At 56.4% G+C, this 20,458-nt stretch overlaps 1 protein-coding gene across 8 annotated transcripts in view; it reads right to left on the reverse strand.

The window, feature by feature from the left end:
- Positions 1-20,458, reverse strand: part of WHRN (whirlin) — an 86,308-nt gene that overhangs the window by 47,305 nt on the left and 18,545 nt on the right. For 6 of the 8 annotated variants that reach the window (XM_023628735.2, XM_070252022.1, XM_014736002.3 and 3 more), the window contains exons 2-3: positions 15,648-15,866; positions 6,906-7,031 (exon numbers count right to left, since the gene is read on the reverse strand). The exons of 1 other annotated variant lie outside the window; for it this stretch is intronic. In XM_023628735.2, the coding sequence (XP_023484503.1) occupies positions 6,906-7,031; positions 15,648-15,866 (345 nt within the window). The remainder of the gene's footprint in view (positions 1-6,905; positions 7,032-15,647; positions 15,867-20,458) is intronic. One more of the 8 variants, XM_014736003.3, reaches the window with a different exon arrangement.

The following is a 20,458-nucleotide window of genomic DNA, read 5'->3' on the forward strand; positions in this document are numbered from 1 at the left end:
AAATGGGAGGTTGGGGGCTTGGACCTGTGAGTGTAAATTGATTCCTGGCGTCTACCGTCCATCAGCGAAGAGCTGAAGGTATCCGCGAATGCCCACGGGGCAACTGCGATGAGCAAACCTCGCTGCGCCCACGGCCGCTCCTCCACATCCTGCAACATGAAGGCAGGCGTCTCGGGGAAAGGGGTCTGACCCACAGCCCAGGCGAGGGCAAAACCACTAACACTTCTTAGTCAGATTCATTCCTTCAAAAAATGCAGGCTCTGTGCCGCCTTCAGGCCCAGATGCAAATGCAACACGGGTCAAGATGGAGCTTTGGAGGCAAAAAGCCCTGCTCGGCCACAGTCACTCCTGCATTCAAGAAATATTTCCTGACCACCTACTGTGTGCCAGGCGCTGTCCTGGGCCGGGAGACACAGCGTGTAAAGAACATCCACTTTCTGCCCCAGGCAGCCACCATCTGGGAGAAGAGACAGCCATTAAACGAATACACCCAATTTACAATGGGGTGAAGGGTCCCTGCCTCCCAGAGCCGGGCTGAGGGTGCAGAGATGACCCATGTAGATCCCCTGCACCCTGGTGGGGGCAGCAGAGGGGTGCTGCCCCAGCTCAGTCTAGAGAGGCCGGGTGGGAGAACAGACCCTGGAAAAGCCGATCCACGGAGGGGTCAGCCCAGCCCCGCTGGCTTCCCCAGTGAAGCCAACACACAGCGTGGGCTCCCAGCGAAGCCCAGCAGGCCTGACAGGTGTGCAGAGCAGCAGTCCATCTCCCATCACTAGGACACTGACTCTGCCCCAGACACTCCACGGCCTGGCCCATAGCCACAAGCAGCACAGCGGTGACCCCAAAAGTGGCACATCTTGCAACAGAGATCCTGCTCCAAGGAACCCCAGCCAGGAAGGCAGCCTGGCTTCCTCCGGCAGAAATGAAAAGGGCCTCCCACCCTGGGATGACCACAGCGGGGATGGCCTGCGGCCAGACAGGATCTGCGACCACCACACTGGGCTTCAGAAGTGCTGGTTTCTAAGAGACCACCGTCTTTCGTTTCCTCTCTCTGCATTCTTTCAATAGTTGTTCAAGTTAGGGTCCTAGGGAGGTGGGAGAGCAAAGCCGGTGGCCTTTGGGGGGCCTGAGGGGCTAGGCCTGGGATCCCTGTGTGATCCTGAGCAAGTTCCTGCACCTCTCTGAGCTTCCATTGCTCATCTATTAAAAGGCACTATGAATGCCCTGCACAGGGCTATTGGAAGGACTAAATAAAAATGTAGCTACAGTGTTTAGCACAGCGCCGGATTCATAATAACTGGTTAATAAATGGCAATAATAGCTACCATTATGTTTAAATGCCACTCTGGGCTGTTCTTAAAGGAACAAACAAGGTCCATTCTTCGGTGGGGCTGGAAGCCGGGGGCAGGTGCAGGGAAATAAGAGAGGCCTAAAGATAAATGCCAAAGGGGAGTCGGCCCCAACCGGGAGGGTGGGGGAGGCCCAGGGCCCCCGGGAGCCCCCAGGGAGGGTGAACGCTGGAGGGTGCCTGACCTGCTCCGGGAGCTTCTCCTCCCAGCAGTGCGGATGGTCCCACCCCGGGCCCCAGGAGCTAAGTGAGCGGCCCGAAGCCAGGCAGAAGGCAGCATTTTCACCCCAGGAAAGTTCTGCCCGGCAGCAAGGAGCCCTGTTTACAAATACAGCCTGTTCTTGGCTCTGCCACCCACACAGCGCAGCCCCTTCATTTCATCTCAATGTGCCGGATTCCAGTAAAAGGGCGCTGGCAATAAGTGGAATTAATCAGACCTGGACGCCCCAGGGAGCGCCGGCAGGGGTGAGCGGATCCGAGGGACCCTGCAGGGGGAAGAGAAACATCGGAATGTAAAACGCTTGACCCAGGTGGGAACTGAAGACAGAAAGGACTTCACTGAAGGCGGGCATTTTACAAGCAAATGACGCCTCCCATGGCCTGCGACTGAGACACAAGCTAAAGTGACGGGGAAACTTCCAGAGAATGTTTTTCCTCTGCCTTGTTTCAAAGCGGAAATTGCTTTATTGTTGCCGTTTCCATGATTATAAAAGGAATGCTTGCTCCATTCAGACCCCGCACGAGGACGTGAAGAACAGACTGGAACTGCTCCGTCATCTTACCACCTGGAGACAAGCACTGCTAGGGCTTTGGTCCATGTCGGCGTAGATGTTCTCTGTGCGTTTGTTTGCACACGTGTACAACACGAAGGAGATGCTGTCCGACGTGTGGTTCTGCGGCCTGCGCTTCCCACTTAATAATGGGCCAGCGACACCCTTCCGTATTAGTAACTGCAGACCTGGGGCATCCTTTCCCGGCTGCAGTCTTGGGTGAAAGGACACGCCCTGTGTGATCTGGCTCTGTTCGCCTCGTCAGCATCACCGGGCACCTTCTCCCGGCCTGGCTCTCTGAGTTCAGCTTCACTGGCCCTCCTCTGCATCCTGGAACACTTCTTTCCACCCCAGGGACTTAGCATGGGCTGTTGTTCCTGCCTGCAATTCTCATTTCCTCTTTCACACCATTAATTTTCTTCTCTTCTTTAAAACTGCAACGGAACAGTTTCTTCCTCCCGGAAGACCTCCTGGATATCCAAGACCAGAGCCGGTCTCCCCTATTATAGAGTCACACGGTTGCAGAGGCTTGGCCACCTTGGTATTTATCATGATGGTAATGAAACAAACAGGTGCGTAAGTTTTCCCCTTTGTCTTCCCACTCGAAAGTACACTCCTGGAGGTCAGAGACTAGGTCTGTCTTGCTCAGCTCAGCAGGCACAGGGCGAGCACAGTGCCTGGCACCCAGGAGTCCTCAGGACATACTCCCCCATTAAATGGAAGGAGGGGAGGGACGGGCAGCCATGGACACCCAGTGTCCACCTGTAACGTCCACTTCCGTCCTTCCTTTCGCACAAAAGAGGGATCCGCCAGCGGGTTACCTACTTCGGCATCTCTCTGTGGACACGGGAGCCCGCAGATGAAGGAGAATGGAGTATGTTCCTGGTGTCGGGGCACCCTCGGGCCCTCTCAGGCTGGAAAACCTGCAGATTTGGAGAAAACCTCGGAGATCACGGAGCTTGAGTGTTCAACTTCTCACCGAGCAGGATGAGAAGAGATGCTGAGTCCCAGAGAGGGGAAGGCCACACCACCCTCACACAGCCGGGCAGGGCCAAGATCCCAGGGCTCCTGCCTTCCCCTGCACCAGGCGAGTCCAGGCTCCGTCAGGCCTACGTTCAAATCCCAGCTGTGACTTCGAAGGAATGTGACCTTTAACTCCACAAGCCTCCTGCCTCCCCACGGGGAGCTGGGGAACGTAGCAGTGAAGAACACGGATTTGGGGAGTGCTCACATGAGTTTGAGTCTCGCACCTCTTAGCTGGGTGACCTTGAGCTAGCTGCCTACCATTGCTCCTGAATCAGCCTCTCCTCCTCAACAGTGATAAGAACATCCCTGTTTCATACACTGTTGCAAAAATGAGTAAGATAGGGCCAGCCTGGTAGCTTAGTGGTTAAGTTCATGTGCTCCATTTTGCGGCTCAGGGTTTGCAGGTTCAGATCCTGGGCACGGACCTACACACCACTCATTAAGCCACGCTGTGGCAGCGTCCCACATACAAAATGGAGGAAGATGGGACCGTGTTAGCTCAGGGCCAATCTTCCTCACCAAAAAAAGTAAGCTCATGTGAAGCATGAGCACAGTCCCTGACACAGTAACTGCTCAGTAAGCGGGTAACATGATAGTAAAAGCCACCACCGTCCATAATCAGAGAGAGAGAGGGACCTGCTCGATCTCTCAGGTCCTAACATGTCCTCTCTCGCATGCTCCCTCTCCCCTTCTCTTAACACGGATCCAATCACAACGATTCACCATCAACAAAGTATGGACCTGCTCATGCATTTCCCGCCACTGAGGACACTGTTTATGGCATCACACAACATCTTCTCTAAGAGGGACCAGAGGAAAATTGCTCTCAGGCCTCAGGAAGAGGAATAACCGGGCTTCCCAGGCACAGTTGGTCTGTTTTCATCTTACAGATGTCACTGACCTGCTTCCCTCTTTGTGCTGACTGCCAGGAAGCTCAGAGCCAAAGCTGCGTCCTGCCTGTAGGTCAGATCACAGCCCCACACAGCAAGCATTCTAGGACAGACCCTCCCTCTGGCTCCATCTCTTTCTCTCTGCCCCCATTCTTCTTCCTCCCAATCTCCTCACTCGCTTGAAAAACAAACAAACAAACAAAAACCCTCTACACAAAGGGAACAGATTAGTGGTGCCCAGAGGGGAAGGGGGTTGGGAGTGGGCGAAAGCGGTAAGGGGGCACATATGTACGGTGACGGATGAAAATTAGACCATTGGTGGTGAACATGACGCAGTCTGTACAGAAACCGATAAATAATAATGTACACCTGAAACTACACAATGTTGTAAACCATTATGACCTTAACAAAATAATTTTTTTTAAAAAGCACTTTGTTTAGAAACTGGCTTCAATTTTTTTTTTAATTTTGGGGGAAAATAAATGGAATTAAAACAGCTTCCAGGCTCAGGCAGGGGCGTATGCTGGATTGGACCGTATCCCAGAACAGGAAAAGGACATTAGTGGAAAGACTGGGGAACTCTGAATAAAGCGTGTCGTTGGTTTAACGGTATTGCACCAACGTTATTTTCCCAGTCTTGACAAACGCACCGTGCTTATACGAGATGCTCACATCAGGGGCAGCTGGATGAAGCATAAATGAGGACTGTCTTGGCAACTTCTCGGTAAATCTCAAATTATTCCGAAATAAACTTATTTCACACAATCTGCATAGAGAATCCCATGACATGGTTTCCTCTTGGAGTCTCAACCAAGTCAGCATCTCCACCTGCTGAGGGCACAGCAAACCCGAGAGGCAGGGCGTTCCGGAATCCACGAGACCCAACCAGCACGTGTGCAGCATCTACGCCCTGCCCGGCCGGCCTGGTCGAGAGCCCCAGGATGCTGGCTTGGAGACCCCGGCTTTGCCCTGCACTGGCTGTGCAGCTCTCTGATTCTGCAGCTGTGCACCGGCTGACGAAAGACCCTGCTGTCACAGGCCGTGGTGAGGCTTCAGTGACAACACAGAAAGCACCTGGACAGGAGCGGACTATCTGAGTCAGCTCAGGCTGCTGTGACAAAGTCCCCCCACCAGCCGGGGCAGCTTAGAAACAGCAGCCATTTCTTTCTCACATCTGGAGGCTGACGTCTGAGGTCAGGGTGCCAGCACGGTCCGGTTCTGGGCAGAACCTTCTTCTGGGCTGCAGAGCCGACTTCCCGTGTCCTCACGTGACGGCAAGAGGGCTGGGAGCAATGTGGGTCCCTTTAATAGGGGCACTTATCTCCTTCATGAGGCTCCACCCTCATGAGCTGAGCACCCCCAGGGCCCCACCTCACCGTGAGGCTTAGGGACCCAACATATGAGTTTGCGGGGACACAAACATTCCGTCCACAGCACCCTCAACACACTGCACCTTTATTATTAATGTTCTCGCCAGTTCCCTCCTCCTTTCATCTTTTCAGTAACCCTGAGAAAGAGATGCTATTTTTTATGATTATCGGGGAAAAGGAAGAGAAGCTCAGACAGGTGGAGGCAGTCTCCAGGGTCACAGGGCTATTAAAAGAAAAGCAGAAAAGCTGGGATCTGAACCCCATCTTCCCAACCCCAAATGCAGAGCTCTTCCCACTACGTCGTATCCCTAAGAGAAGCCGAAGGACGCCCCGTCCCTCTTCCACTCCAGCCTGTTGGCCACCTTGGGGCTGGGGGTCTCCTTTCCGCCGCTTTGACCCACCACGGGCTTTTCTTCTCCTCTGCATAGAGTCAGGCTGCCCACGTTAGAGAGGGACGTTCAAGGCCCCTCGTTACAAAGACACAATCTCATCCTGGGCTCTGTTCCCGGCCTCACACGCGGGCTAGTCGCCCACCTAGTCGCCCACAGTCAAACCGCACGGCTCTTTCTTCCCCACCCCTTTACCCCGCAAGGCCTGGCACAAATGCCACCTGTGCCCATGGTCACCGCTCCACATTGATGCTGCCTTGAGACCCCTGGCATCAGGATTGAACCCAAACACCCGCCACCATTTACTCAGGTGATCTGCGTCCTGGTCCAGCATCCTCGTGGGCAGTCGCTCGCTGCCTCACTCACTGTCTCCTCCCCCAGAGCTCTGAGCAAGTCCCCGGGCCTCCCCAGCAGGGTGGGACCATGGAGCGTTTAAGACCGTGGGCTCTGGAATTAAGCCTGCCTGGGCTCCAGTCCTGCTCTGCGACCCACCAACTGTGTGACCTTGGGCAAGTCTGTTTAACCTCTCCGTGCCTCGGTTTACCCAACTGGACAATGTGGGTCACAACAGCCTGCCCCGTGGCGTGGCATGAGGGCTCCGTGAGATGATCCGTGTGAAGTCATTTACGGATGCCCTGCACACAGCCCTCTTTCAAACACGAGCTAACGATGTTATGTCAATAATTGCTGGTTGCCCTGGGTCGAATGCCAGCCCCGAAGCTGCCCGCGCAACCCCAGCCCAGCTCACGGCTCTCCTCTCCCCTCCCCACGCACCGTCACAAACCTCAAGGTCAGGGCCACCATAGGCCATCAGCAGTGTTTGCAAACCACAGCTGGGAGAGGACAGCCAGGAGACCTCAGGGCGCAGGAGGCAGGGGGTGGCTCCCGCTGCTCACTCTGAACCACAAATTAGAGGCACATGGCCCCGGGGGCGGGGGGGGGGGTGCTCCCCACCTGGGACCACCCCTCAGGGTTCGGTGCTGACTGCTTGGCTGGAAATCTGACTCACATCGGCTGCAAAGAGCCCCAGGCCCGGATCTCTCCCTCCCTCCCCACACGCATGCAGCCGGGTGCCCCTCCCTGTCCCTCCCACAGGCGTCGGGGCCTCTCACCTTGAGCCCACTGCTCTCTGCTTCAGAGCCCGGGTCCACGCCAGTGATGTAAATGCCCAGGCCATACTCAGCTCCCCCGCGGATCGTGAGGCCCAGGGACCGGCCATCCCCCAGCACCAGGTTCACCTGCAGGAGGGAGAGGAGGCAGTGTTCAAGGGCCTGGAGGAGCTTTGGGGGGCAGGAGGGCTGCAGAGCCCCTCCCACACCCTGGAGGGCACACTGACCACCGACCGGGGCCTGCAGGATGTCCTGGACATTCCCATCCCCTGCCCCAGCTCTGCCTCCAACTTGCTGAGTGACCTTGGGTAAGTGGCTCTCCCCTTTTGGCCACCGTTACACGTGCAGTAGAAGGAAGGCGCTGAAGGAGAGGACTTCCAGGGATGCCCTGATGCTGACATCCTAGGGCGCCTGGATGCTTCTGGTTTCCATGTGTTCTTATACCAAGGGGGCCGCCCCTCCCTGGACCCTTTGGTCAGGGCGTGCCGGCTCAGGCCCCAGGCTCCCCACCTTCCATTCTCCCTCCTTGGGATGGAGGCTGAGTCTGGGCTCGGGGTGCAACCATCCTGCCAGCCCAGGGGTCTCCTGCCCCCCCAGGGTCCTGCTGCTCTGCCACCCACCCCGAGGGACCAGAGGATGCTGCTCCATCACCCCCTCGTTCTACAAACACAGGGAGCCCCCACTAAGTGCAGACCCGCTGCCGAGCCAGGGGACCCCGAGATGAGCCAGACACGGTCCTGGTCGCGAGGGTCTCACAGTCCAGAGGAGCAGAGAGACCGGTACACAGGGACAGCGGAATCAGGGTGTGACGGGGCGGCTCGGGGGCCCTGTGGGCAGAGAAGGGCAATGGTACGGATGGGGGTGGGAGTGCTTGCGGGGGGCTTCCTGGAGAAAGTGACGTTTCTGACGAGATGGGAAGGTGAGCAGGAGTTGAGCAGGCTGGCGCCAGAGGGGCATTCGGGGACATGGGACAACAGGTGTCACCGCTCGGCAGTGGGGGAGCAAGCTCGGCTGGGGGCCTCAGAGGGGAGCAGCACGGTCACGTCCAGGGTGCTGGGGGTGTGGGGGGACCAGGGAGGATGGGCAGGGGAGGCTGGGGGCTGATCTGGGAAGGAACCGGCAGGTTAAGTGTGCTCCAGAAATGGAAGGGGGACTTGTGACAAAGAAGAAGCAGGGCCAGAGCAGCTGGGACCTACCCCCAGAGGACAGAAAACACCCTGCAACAAGTTAAGACCCAGGGACACGTAAGGAACCCTAAGAGAGCACAGTGTGACTGCTCACGGCAGAGGGGGCGGTTGGGGTGCCTGGGGGCATGAGGGGAGGGCAAATGTCAGGGGGGACGCCATCCAACCAGCTTTCTACCTCCAAAAAGCCATTCCGCTGAGAGTTATCCAGGGCTGTTATATAGAGTTATCTGTATTGGTCACAGAAGTCGCCTTTTACATATATTATCTCACTTCATTCTCCGCCCTGGAGGTTAAGGCGGAGGGGGTGAAGAGGACAGACTCAAGTCCAAACTGCACAGTGGGGGGTCGCGCTGTGTGACCTTGGGCAAGTTACTTAACCTGTCTGTGCCTCAGCCCCCTCACCAGTAAAATGAGGATGAAAACAGTGTGTGTCGTGTACGGTTACTGTGGAGAGGATCAGACTGAGACAGGTAGAGGCTAGTCTCTGGCCCGCAGTGAATGCTGGATAGATATTAGCCATTGCTGGCTCCATTTTGTGCGTGACAAAACCAGACAAGGCCACACAAGCACAGCGGACTCCTACTGGCTGGCAGACCGTTGTGGGGAGAGAGCTCAACAGACAGAGTGACTCTATGGGGTCTGGTCCTAAGACTGTGCGGCATGTCAGGGGGCCCCGTCCCTGGCGGGACAGTGCCAGGCAGTGCTGCCCAGGGGGGTGGCCCCAGCCCCCTTAGGCCAGAGCTGGCTCCCGATTCACTCCTCAGACAGGACGATCGCATTAGAAAGGCGAGCACCCGTGAGGCCCATGGAGCTCTCGGGGGAGCAGCGAGCAGTCACCCAGCAGCGTCAGAGATGGATGTTCCGGAAACAGCAGGCTGTGAGGGCGCTTGAGGTCAGACTCGGGAACAACAACCCAGCCCCCGCAATGTGCCCTCTCCTGCCCCCACACAGCTAGGGCCAGCACAGGTCTGAGGTGACCCGGGTTCAAGGCACACCCCAGGCCCCAATGACGTGCAGATCTGTGAATTTGGGAGGTGACGATGTGTGTAGACTCCGGAGCGAGACTCGAAATTTAACCTCGGCAACACCCCTTGCCAGCTGTGTGACCCTGGGCGAGTTCCTGTCCCTCTCTGTGCCTCAGCTTTCTCTTCTATTAAATGGGGAAATGATTGCAGCCCCTTCAGTGGGTTGTTGGGAGGGATGAATGGGTCACTCTAGGTGGAGCGTTGAGAATTGTACATGCACAGCAGAAACCGCTGTGAACACTCACTCAGAAAACACTGACTATTACTGTGGTTATCTCCAAAATGGCCCTCTCGGGTGAGCCATCGGCTAAGCTCACCCAGGTGTGATCTGGGAGGAAGGAGGGAGATAAGGAACCTGGGCTGCTTCACAGGCCCTGACGGCCTTGCAGACACTAGCTGTCGCTGGTATTCCATCCAAACGCTAAGGGAGCCCAAGCCTGAGTCAGAGGAGAAGCTGACTGGGTCCCTGCCCTCGGGACGCGCCCCAGGGCTGGGAGCATCGGCTGCTGCTGGCTCACAGCTGAGTGCCTCCTGGACCTGCCCCACCTGAGGTCACACCCCTGCCTGGAGTAGCTCCCATCTAACGACTAGTTGATCGGGGCGGGTGGCGAAAGCTGGACCCCTGCCTGAATTCAGGACAGCTCTGCAGGGCCACCCCCGCCCCGGAGCCCCCGTGGGACGGGCCGAGGCCTCTGCCCTGATGGTGTCGCAGCCCACTCCTCCCTCTGCCCAGGCCTGCGTCCCTCCTGCCATCACCAGCGTTGACCCCAGTTATGACAGCACTGCCTCGCTGCTGTCAGAAATGACCTCAAATCTAGCAGCCTTAAACAACACAGATTTATCAGCTTAAAAGTTCTGGAGGTCAGAAGCCCTGGGTCCATAGGGCTGCATTCCTTCTAGAGGCTCTTGGGGAGAACCCGTTTCCTGGTCCTTTCTAGCGTCTAGGGGCCACCTGCCTTCCTTGGCTCATGGCGCCATCCTCCATCTGCAAAGCCAGTAGGTGGCATCTTCCCCTCTCTCTCTCTCTGTCCCCAGCATCACGTCACCTTTTTCTGACTCTGACATTTCCGTCTCCTTTCTATAAGGACACTTGTGATGACACTGGGCCCACCTGGATATTCCAGGAGACTCTCCCCATCTCAAGATACTTAACTTAATCACATCGGCAAAGTCCCTTTTGCCATGGAGGGTGACATCCTCGAGGTTCCAGGAATTAGGAGGTGGAGGTCTCCGGGGAGTCACCATTCTGGCTAACACGGGCTCTCTCCTGTAAACCTCTTCCAGGGAAATCTTGGTCCCAGAGTCCCTTCCTGAAAGCCTGACCTCAGGCAGAACCTTCCAGAAATAGGACCGCCAAGCCCTGCAGGCTGCTGGGGGCCGGCAGGGCAAGAGCATGTGTGAAGCCTCAGACACAGGATGGAACCTGGCCCCCTGGGGTCACCTTGGTGTTCTGTTTGGCTGGCGTGTGGCGGGGAGGAGACGAGGGCAGGTGGGGTGGATGACATGAGCCTGTGTGGGGCCATGAGCCAGGCCAAGAACTCTGGGCTTTGAGCGGGAGGGAGATGGGTTCAGATTCCTATTTTAGGAAGACTGTGGGGGAGGGGTACAGCAGAGCAGGGTGTGTGCCTTCGGCGGGGGGGGCTCAGACCTGGGTAGGTCAGTGAGGTGGGCCAAAGACACTGTGGGAGCTCCCCCCTCAAAGCTGGACGGACCCCTGCTCCGGGCCTGGCTGGGGTCTACACGCCAAGGCTCCGGCCCAGCTCCCTGGGTGACCTGGGGTCAGTCCCTACCCCCCGTCCCTACCCCGACCTGGTCCCTCCAGCTCCAGGACACAAAGATTGTGGGGGGAGAGAGCAAGAGGGGCGCCGGACCACCCAGATGGTTTGCAGCAGCCCCCTCTAAAGACTAAAGTGGAAAACAAACCTCCTCATAAATCCTTGCCATGGGCCTCAGAGGGGGTCTTCATCACAGGACGGCCGTAACAGGCCCACCAACCACGGGCCAGCTGCCTCAACCACCTGCTGGAAATTCAAGCAGCATCCGGCAGGAAACAAAACTCACCGATGGGAACGGAAACTAAGCTGTGGGGGCAGCCTGGCACCAGGACAAGAACACCACGCCCCCTAACAATATGCAGATAATAATAACTCACTAAATTAACTGCTCACTCAGTGTACCATTTCCCAAGTCCCGGGCGCTCGGCACGTCAGAGGACTTCGTTTAAGCCTCTCTCTTTCTCCATGGTGTCTCTTACTATCCCCACTTTCCCGATGAGGAAACTGAGGCTAGAGGGCTGACACGGCGCAGCCAAGGTCACGCAGCCGACAGCTGGCAGAGCCCAGGTGTTTAACCAGTGTGCCACACTGACCCCCGGGGGCCTGAGTTCAAATCCTGCTTCTGCCCTTTATTTCTGGGAACCGTGGGGCCAGGCCCATCGCTTCTCCCATCTCAGTTTCCCCATGAGTGAAATGAGGATCGCACAGCCTACCTGGAGTCAGACACGGCCATCTCCCTTGCTGCCTTGTCGTACAACCCCATCCCTGGGCATTGAAGCTCCACACCCTTCCCACTTACTCTGCCCTGCGCATCTCTCCCATCTGCACGTCCACCTGTATCCTTTATCCTACCCTTTTACAATAAACTGGTAAACAGGACACAGTTTCCCCGAGTTCTGTGAGCTGCTCTAGCAAATTAACTGAACTCAAGGAGGGTGTCGTGGGGACCCCAGCTTTACAGCTGACTGGTCAGAAGCATAGGTCACAACTTAGGCTTGCGACCGGCATCCGAAGTGGGGGTGGGGGCAGCCTTGAGGGACCGAGCCCTTAACCTGAGGGATCTGACGCCGTCTCCAGGTAGAGGGCGTCAGAACTGAGATAAATGGCAGGACGCCCCGCTGGTGTCGCAGAATTGCTTGGGGTGGGAACCCCCCCACATCTGGTGTCAGACCATTGTGAGCGGGGTGGTGGTGTGACAGTAAAGGAGAAACAGGAGGAGAGCTGGAGGTTTTTCTTACACAGCAGGCTTCAAACTTAGTTCCAAAGCCCCTGCTCCTTCTGTCTCAGGCTGGGTCCCATCTCGTCTCTGCGGCTGCTGAAGGCACGTGAACTCGGGGGTCTGCCGTGGCTACAGCAGGGCCTGACTGCCAGCCTGGAGTGGGGGCTGGAGGCCAGAGACACCACCATGGAATAAGACTTGCCCCTTGGTTCACGGGAAAACAACCCAGGTGGGGGGCGGAAGGGGCATGTGACTCCTGCCAATGGCTGCTCCTGCCCCACCACTCCTCTGAGCGGATCCCAGATGCTGACCAGATCACTGGCACACGAGCAGTCAGGCCGTGCCGTGACTCTAGCCAGAGGGAGCATCTACGGAAGCTGTGCACAGCCAGGGCCCAAAGGGACAGAGCCGGGGGACACCAAAGGAGCCAGGGGGCTCTCCCCGCTCACGCACCCGAAGGTAAGGAAGACAGGCCTTAGGGTCTGAGGACGACCCTGCCCCGCCGCTCACTGTCTGTGTGGCCTGGGGTAATGCATTCAGCCTTTCTGCCCTGTTATTTTCTCATCTGGAAAATGGGAATATTCATACTATCTGCCAATACTTCATAGGTTTGGCTTAAGAGGCAAACGATTTCATGAAACCATACTGACATCTAAAAACCCGCAGTGTGGAGGCGACCCGCGGGGAGGCTGGGGCTCCATCACTCTGGTGTCTGGCATCCGTCACGTGATTCATAACCCCTCTCCAATAAAAGGGGTGACAGAAACACAGAAGCAGAGAAAGAAGGCTTCTGAGAGCCCTCCTGTGTTTCTGTGGGCGTCCTGCAAGGGCCCCGCCGAGCCTCTCCTGGCAGGCAGAGCCCAGAACAGGCCCCCTGGAGCTGAGACTCGAGAGGCAGGTCAGCGGGGAGGCGGCCGGCCAGAGAGGGATCTGGAAACACAGGCTCACCCCTCCACCGCAAAGGCCACCGGGGGCCCCCTGCCCTTCCACCCTGACGCAGCCCCCTCCCCTCGCTCGGCCTCCTTCTCTCCGGCCACACTCCCAGCCTCAGAATCCACCTCAAACCAGCCCCGTTTCAAGGAATTTAAAAGGAACCCGCCCCCGGCTCGAGAACATTTCCCTCTGACGATCCACGCAGAGCGAGGGCCCTCAGCGCCCCAGAACCTCCCCCTGGGTTTATTTTCCACCTTCAAGGGTCATCTTGACTAGATCCAGAAGCATCATTACTGGCTCCAAAGGCTCTTTCTGTCTCTGCTTTCACTCCAACTGGTCCCACCCCTCCTGAAAATGAGCTTCGCCCCCCTTCCTCTTCACCATCTTGTAAAGATCTCTGCAAACCTGGAATCGATTTCGCCCTTGGTCCCCCATCAGTGAGGAGAACACTCAGAGAGTCCTCGCTGCCCAGAGGAAAAAGTGTTCCCGGACACACACCCCACCCCCCAGCCTGGCATCCCAGCCCCGCAGCCACTGTTCTCCAACCTTGTTTCACAAACAGCACCAGCTGGGGTTCCCACAGCCATCCTGCTCTTTCTAACCTCCCTCCACTGTCGTGCTGTTCCCTCTGTTTGGACCACCTTCCCTCCCACTGCCACGTGGCCAAACTCCAAATGCTGCCTCCTCCAGGAAGGCTTCCCAAAGCTCTCCCTCCTCTGCACACCACGTCAGTCTCTCTGTCCCTTTCACAGGACACGTATCACATCGGGTCTCATGGAATGTGCCAGAACAAGCCCTTCCCTGGACTGATGATTCACTGGGACACCCCAACCTGCCTCCTCTGGGCACCCCCACTGTGGAGGCGGCATGGGCCAATGTTAGGATGGAGGGCTTAGAAAGAGACGGATCTGGCTTTGTCCCTGAACGCTGCCACCGCCCAGCTGTGTGACCTTGGGCACTGTCACTGCTCCGCTAAAGGATAGCACAAAGGTCCAATGTGAAGATTCACAAGAGAAAAACCTCGCACCCACTAGGATGGCTACTATCAAAAAGACAGAAAATAAGTGTTGGTGAGGATGTGGAGAAATTGGAACCCTTGGGTGGTGTTAGTGGGAATATAAAATGATGCAGCCACTATGGAAAACAGCACGGTGGGTTCCTCAAACTATTAAAAATAGAATTATAATATGCTCCAGCAGCTCCACTTCTGGGAGAAGTACCCAAAAGAACTGAAAGCAAGGTCTCAAAGAAATATCTGTAGACTCATGCTCATAGCAGTAAAAGGCTGACGGAAGCCCAGTGTCCGTTGATGGATGAACAGACCAACAAAATGTGGTCCATCCTTACAGTGGAATACTATTCAGCCATAAAAAAGGAAGGAAGTCCTGTCACATGCACAACACGGATGAACCTTGAGGACATCAGACTAAGTGAAATAAGCCAGTCCCAAAAAGATAAATGCTGTCTTTCTACTTAGATGAGCGCCTGGAGTTGTCAAGTTCAGAGACAGGAAGTAGAATGGTGGCTGCCAGGGTTTGGAGGGGAGAGGAGGGAGGAATTGCCTTTTAATGCGTTTTAGTTTTGCACGATGTAAAGAGTTCTGGGCAGCCACGGAGTGCAAAGCACACTGCATCCAGAGAGAAGTTTGAAAACACAGGGGGACCATCTCTCTGCCCTTTTTTTAATAAAAGAAACAGCCAAGGTCTGGGGGGAGGAGGGCGGTACGGGGCATGCCTTGATGCCTCTGGCCCCTTCTTCAGGTTGCATCTCCCCGTGGTGCTTTGGGCAAGAACCCCTCCCCCATTGGCTACAGTCTTGGTGGTTCTGTCAATCAAAGTGCCCAGCCCTCCCCACCAGCCAATCAGGAGCTCCCTCCCTGGACCATTGCTCCACCCAGAAGGATGCAGATACTGAAGTGGTGGAGGCGTGTTGCTCGCTGAGGCTGCACCTAAGGTCCTCATCTTCAATTCTGGAACTTCCCACACCCTTCTAGTAAATTCTTACTTTGTGGAAGGTGACCAGGGCCAGTTTCTCTTCCTTACAACCCAAAACCCACACCGCAAAAGGTTCCCGGTGGAGTGTGGGCTCCCGGCAGCTGTGTGTGGCCGCGCACCTGGGTCCGGACCACTGAGAAGTTAAAAGATCTCTAATTTAAAGGGAAGCTCTGAGCTTCCGCTCTTCCCCTTTCCATTCTAGGGGCCAGAATGGGGACCCAGTGCGGCCCAGCTTCAACCATCAGAAGGGGCCAGACCCTCAAGGATGGTAATGGACGGAATGTGGGTCCCAGAATAAGATGTGGAGCAGAGCAGCCCCCCAGCCTAGACCTCCCCCTCTGTTCTGTGTCAGGGAGAAATAACCCGACTTATTTAAATCGCCGCCTTCGGCTCCTTTGTGGCAGCAGCTCAGCCTGTACCATAATAGTCACCGCACAGGTCAACAGGCAAAGAAACCCTTCTGTCGGGACTTGGGGGAGAGAAGGACAGAGCCAAGCCCCTTCTTCCGGCCTCTAGGAAGCTTCCCTGTTCTGGGTTTGGCAGGGAGAATGGGGTCTCGGGGGCCGGCCTCCCCCCACCCCGCCCCCGGGTCCAGGCAGCCTGCCAGCTCACCTTTTTCTCATCCCCACTTTGCAGGAGGTGCAGGGTGCTCCTCCGGTCCCCCTCACGCTGCCTCAGGGCGCTGCCGTGGGGCTGGGGCAGGCCCGAGGGCGGGGAGATGCTGCGGCCCTGGGGGTCCACCCAGGTGTAGATGTGGTTGGTGACATAGCCCCCAGGGATGCGCCCTGCGGAGTACACGGAGAGCACCAGCTTCTTGGAGCCCTTCAGAGCCTAGAGAGAGAGAGACATGCGGGTTAGCAGGAAGCGGGGCAGTGAGGGACGCCCTCCCGTTCCCCAGATCTTGCCTCGTCTCAGGACCCACAGAGGGAAGAGGAGGCCCCCCAATCCCTGCCCTCTTCCAGTCCTCAGTTTCGTCCTATGGGAACGAGGACATCCGTTCCATCCCTAACTTGAAGTGGTCCAAACACAAGAAATGTGATCTCTTAGCATCCCTGTGCAGAGAAAAGGTACCAGCATCCTCAGGAAGGCCAGCTTGGCGGGCACCTGGGACCTTGGATTTTGCGTGTTCCCAGCATTCCTAGCTGATAAGGGGAGCTCAGCTGCCTAGGCTATTTGTGCAAACCGTGTGGGGTCTGGAATGTGCATACGGGCAGAGGGTGCCTATGTGACCAGCCCCCAATAAAAACCCTGGGCGCTGAGTCTTTCCAATGAGCACCCCTGGTAGACAAGATCACCCACGTGTTGTCACCATCCAATGCTGGAGGAGCTAAACGCATCCTGTGTGATTGCAATGGAAAGGACCAGAAGCTTGTGCCTGGTTTCCTGCAGACTTCACCTCATGGCTGCTCCCTGTGCTCATTTCCTTGGGTATCCTTTCGCTGTCCCAAAGCTTAGCCACCAGTACAACTGTATGCTGAACTCTGAGCCCTTACGGAACCCGGGGGTGGTCTTGGCAACGCCGATAAAATACCAGACGAGAGAGTCAAGGGATAAAAGTATTGATGATCATCATAGCTTGACGTTTATAAAGGGCCTGTACGTGTCAGACCCTCTGCTCTGGACCTAAAATCCCCATGGCGTCCAACCTTGGGGGCCAGGGATCCCACGATTCAGATGAAGAAACAGAAAGAAGTCACCTGACCACACGGCCAGGAAGCGGTTCCTTTGCCAGAGCAACCAATGCTGAGTGCAGATGCCACCTTTACTCTGCATTTTCCAGTCTGGGGATGGACCCACCCCAAAGAGAGGGCAGCCCAAACTCTGTGCCCCGGGTGGAAGCTGAGATGCGCCATGTGGCTTTCCCATAATGCACTTGTAGCCGAAATGAGCCATTTTTTCAAGGAAACAGTCAATTAGCACCAGGATTGACAGCCAACACCCCCAAACCTGGGGCTATTTGAGTCAATGAAAGTACCCACCCATGGGAAAGTTCACGCTGTGGTTAAAATCACATTTTAACATCTTTACAAAGAGTTCGTAAAGCCAACGATACGTGATACATTTTAACGTTAAGTGGGGTCAAAAGGATGTAAGTCCTGTCTTACAGCCTGATCGCACTCATGTCAAGAGAAAAATATCACAGGAAACAAACAAAGTGAAACTGAGGAGTGACGTGCCAACAAGCCTACAGTGCTTCTCTCTGGGTGGTAGGATTATGGGTGATTATTACTTTGTTCTTCCTGTTTCTCAATATTCTCCAAATGTTCCAGAATGAGGATATATTACTTTCAGTATTAGAAAACAACAATATGCCCAAAAGGGGGTGGGGAGTACCCAGCTCTCTGGCGACCCCAAGCTTGCCTGAATCTGGTACACACTCGGGTTCCTGAGCCCCAATACTCAGACAGAAGGGGTCAAGGGTGGAGCTTTCAAAGACAGTGGGGAGCCCTGGCTGGGTAGGGGTGGGGGGGCCTGCCCAAGGAGGACCCCCAGCCCAGGACTGGACGCCCTGACATTTGAACCCTCCCAGAGGAGGAGGAGTGAGCTGGGAGGCACCAGGTCCCTCAGTTGGTTCCACAGCTCCATGCCACTCCCCGCAGAAGGACACGGAGAGGATGGCAGCTCTCGAACATTCTGCTTTTAAAATAGATTTCTGAGGGATGAGCAGGGCAAGATTTACAGCGTTCTTTCAGCACCCCTGGGATGCCCTGGACGGAACAGCTGGTGACATCTAGTCGCTGTGAAGTTTGAGATGAGGATGGAGGCAGCCGGAGACCAACTGGGCTTCTGCTGGAGCCAAGTGGGAACTGGGTCTCAGGGCACAGGCCGAGGGCAGAAGCCTGAGAGGCCACTATGACCTCTGTGGTCTTCCTGGCCCCTCTTCCCTGCCCACTGCTCCCTCCCCCATGATGGCACCGCTGGCTGCTCGATGCTCTTCCAACTGGCCTCCCCCTTCTCTGCTCCCTCCATCGACGGACTGTGAGTCTGAGCCCCATCACTCACTCGACAAGGGTCGACTGAGGACCTACTGTGTGCCAGGCCTGGAGAGAACAGAGTGAGCGTAACCTCAGTACACTTGCAGCCCAGTAAGAGAAAGGCTTCACCTAGCGCACAGTATGGCCTCATGACACTTGCAGCCTGGTGACAGTCAGGGCTTTGCCTGCAGACAGTAGGTCCTCAGAAAAGCCTAGTTGACTCCACTGGGTGAGAATGTAAATATACGGCCCCCAGAGAAACCATAATATCCACAGGCCTCACCCTGCAGCCACCTGACTCCTCGGATCTGGAAGGAGATCAGATTGTGGATTCAGGCAGAACTGGATTTAAGTCGCACTCCTGTCACTTGTTCGTTGAGAGTCCTCGGGCCTGGTGCTCCCTCTCGCGAGACAGCCCACGTGAGATGCCGACAACCCTCCCACCCTGCCAGGCTTGTGTGGATTAAATGAGCCAGTGCGCACCAGGTCTGGATCTCTGCACACAGTAGGAGCTCAGCAAGCGGCAGAGAGCCCACTGCCCTCTCCTCCCCGGAGTGTCGGCATCAGTAAGAGAAGCCGGGCGTGGAAAAGCTTCATCCAGGGACTTAAAGAAGAGTACGGGAGAGAGAATGGAAGCCAGCGCATGGCACCTGATTTGTATTCTGTGTCGCTGGCAGTAGTGGAATTCTGGTCAGTTCTATAAATAGGTGAGAGCAACCTTGAGACCAGAGAGGAGGTGATGCCTTTGATGAGGACACCAGAGACAGCGGGCGCCCGAGGGAGCCTGGGACGTCACTGAGCCCCCACCGGATGCCGGGCCCCAATACTTTGCGGAAGGGGACCCTGGAAACCCGAGATGGGAAGGGACGGGGTGGGGACAGCCCAGGCACAGGAGGCCAGCCCTGGGCAGCCCTGTCTGCTCTGCACCTGTTTCCCCACCGCGAGCCTGTGGGACCAGAAAGTCTGGTGGCCGCTCAAGCTTAGACCATTCTGGAACCTCTGATGTTGGCTGTTTGGTGGGGTCAACAGGGGTCTTCATTGGGTCTTGGAGAGCAAGAATGTCATCATCTGTGGCCACCTTCTTTATTTTTCTGGTAGAACTGAAAGAAAACCGAGATTCCTGAGACAGCTCTTTCAGCATCTAAGCTGGCTCTGGGAATATGGTCTCAGCGGTGGCCGCCAGAACCCCGCCAAGGGCTCCATCCGCGACCCTTTAATTTAATTGAGATGCGTGTGTGTCCTCCGGGGACCGCGAGGAGCTGGGGGACCCTCTCAGAAGCTGGTTTCCACCTTCTGCTCGCCTTCCTGTCTCTATTTTTACAAACCACCTCTTGCTTTTTACAAGGCGGCATCGAACAGAGGTGTTCATTTCTAAACAGAGCTGCTGGTGCCTTCTGGCCTTGACAACCCTGCCACCAGCTCACGCTCACTGCCACCGCCACGCTGACCCCTGACGCTCAGGCCATCTGGGGATCCTGCGGTCCACGCTCACGGTTAGGTGCACGGGGCCGCTGATCTCCCAGAGAACCAGCAGCTTCTCCCGCCAGGGCCAGGAGCAGGCAGCCTTAGACAGCAGGGCAAGCTAGAAAGCTCCGGCTGTGCCACAGACACCCGGGCACATCCCCATCGGGCCGCTGGCTTGCTGGGTGACCCGGGGCTATGTCCTCCTCTCACTGAGCTTTGGCTTTGCCAACTGGCACTGCTTGCTAAGGTCCCGCGCCACGTTAAACTTCGACATTTTTAGGAGGCAAGGCTGCATTTACCTGCACGGCGGTCACAGGCGTGGTGGCAAAGAGATCAGGGGCTCTGGGGCGTGCAGGGACAGGCTCCAGGCAGGAAGCCATCCTCGGTTGCCCCCAGTGAAGGAGTGGGGGCTCAGAACCGTGCTGGCTGGTCCTTGAATCAGGTCCTTGAACCAGATCTCAACCTGGGGGCTCGGAGGCTGCACAGCAGTTGGGAGGGGCCAAGAGGGTTTAAGAAAACACCAGAAGGGCAGACGGCGCGTCTTGGGGTGGCCAGATGCACACCCCAACTCAGCACTATCACGGGCAGTGGTGGACCTTTGAAGGGACCTGGGGGCTGGGGCGACATCCTTCCAATGGGACTACGGCTGAGGGCCCTGCTGTTTGTGGGCAACCACACCCAACACCCCCTTAAAGCACCCGGTGCTCTGCCTGCCCCTTCTGGTGACTGCCAAGCACGCCCCTCTCTCGCTGCGGCAACGACAGAATCAGCCAGTCTCCTGAATCAACTGCTTTTTAGTTGTGCCATCTCACACAAGTTACTGAACCTCTCTGTTCCTCTGTTTCTCTCTTGTAAAACAAAGATCATAATTCCACTCCCTTGAGGGAGAGGAGCCATGGTAGAACAGTGCTTGTCATCTAAGAGTTCAATGAGCTATGGCTAAAAGGGAAAATGCATGAGAGGGGCGCGGGTCCACTGCAAGTA

This window comes from Equus caballus, chromosome 25 (genome assembly GCF_041296265.1).
Source record: "Equus caballus isolate H_3958 breed thoroughbred chromosome 25, TB-T2T, whole genome shotgun sequence".
Taxonomy (NCBI): Eukaryota; Metazoa; Chordata; class Mammalia; order Perissodactyla; family Equidae; genus Equus; species Equus caballus.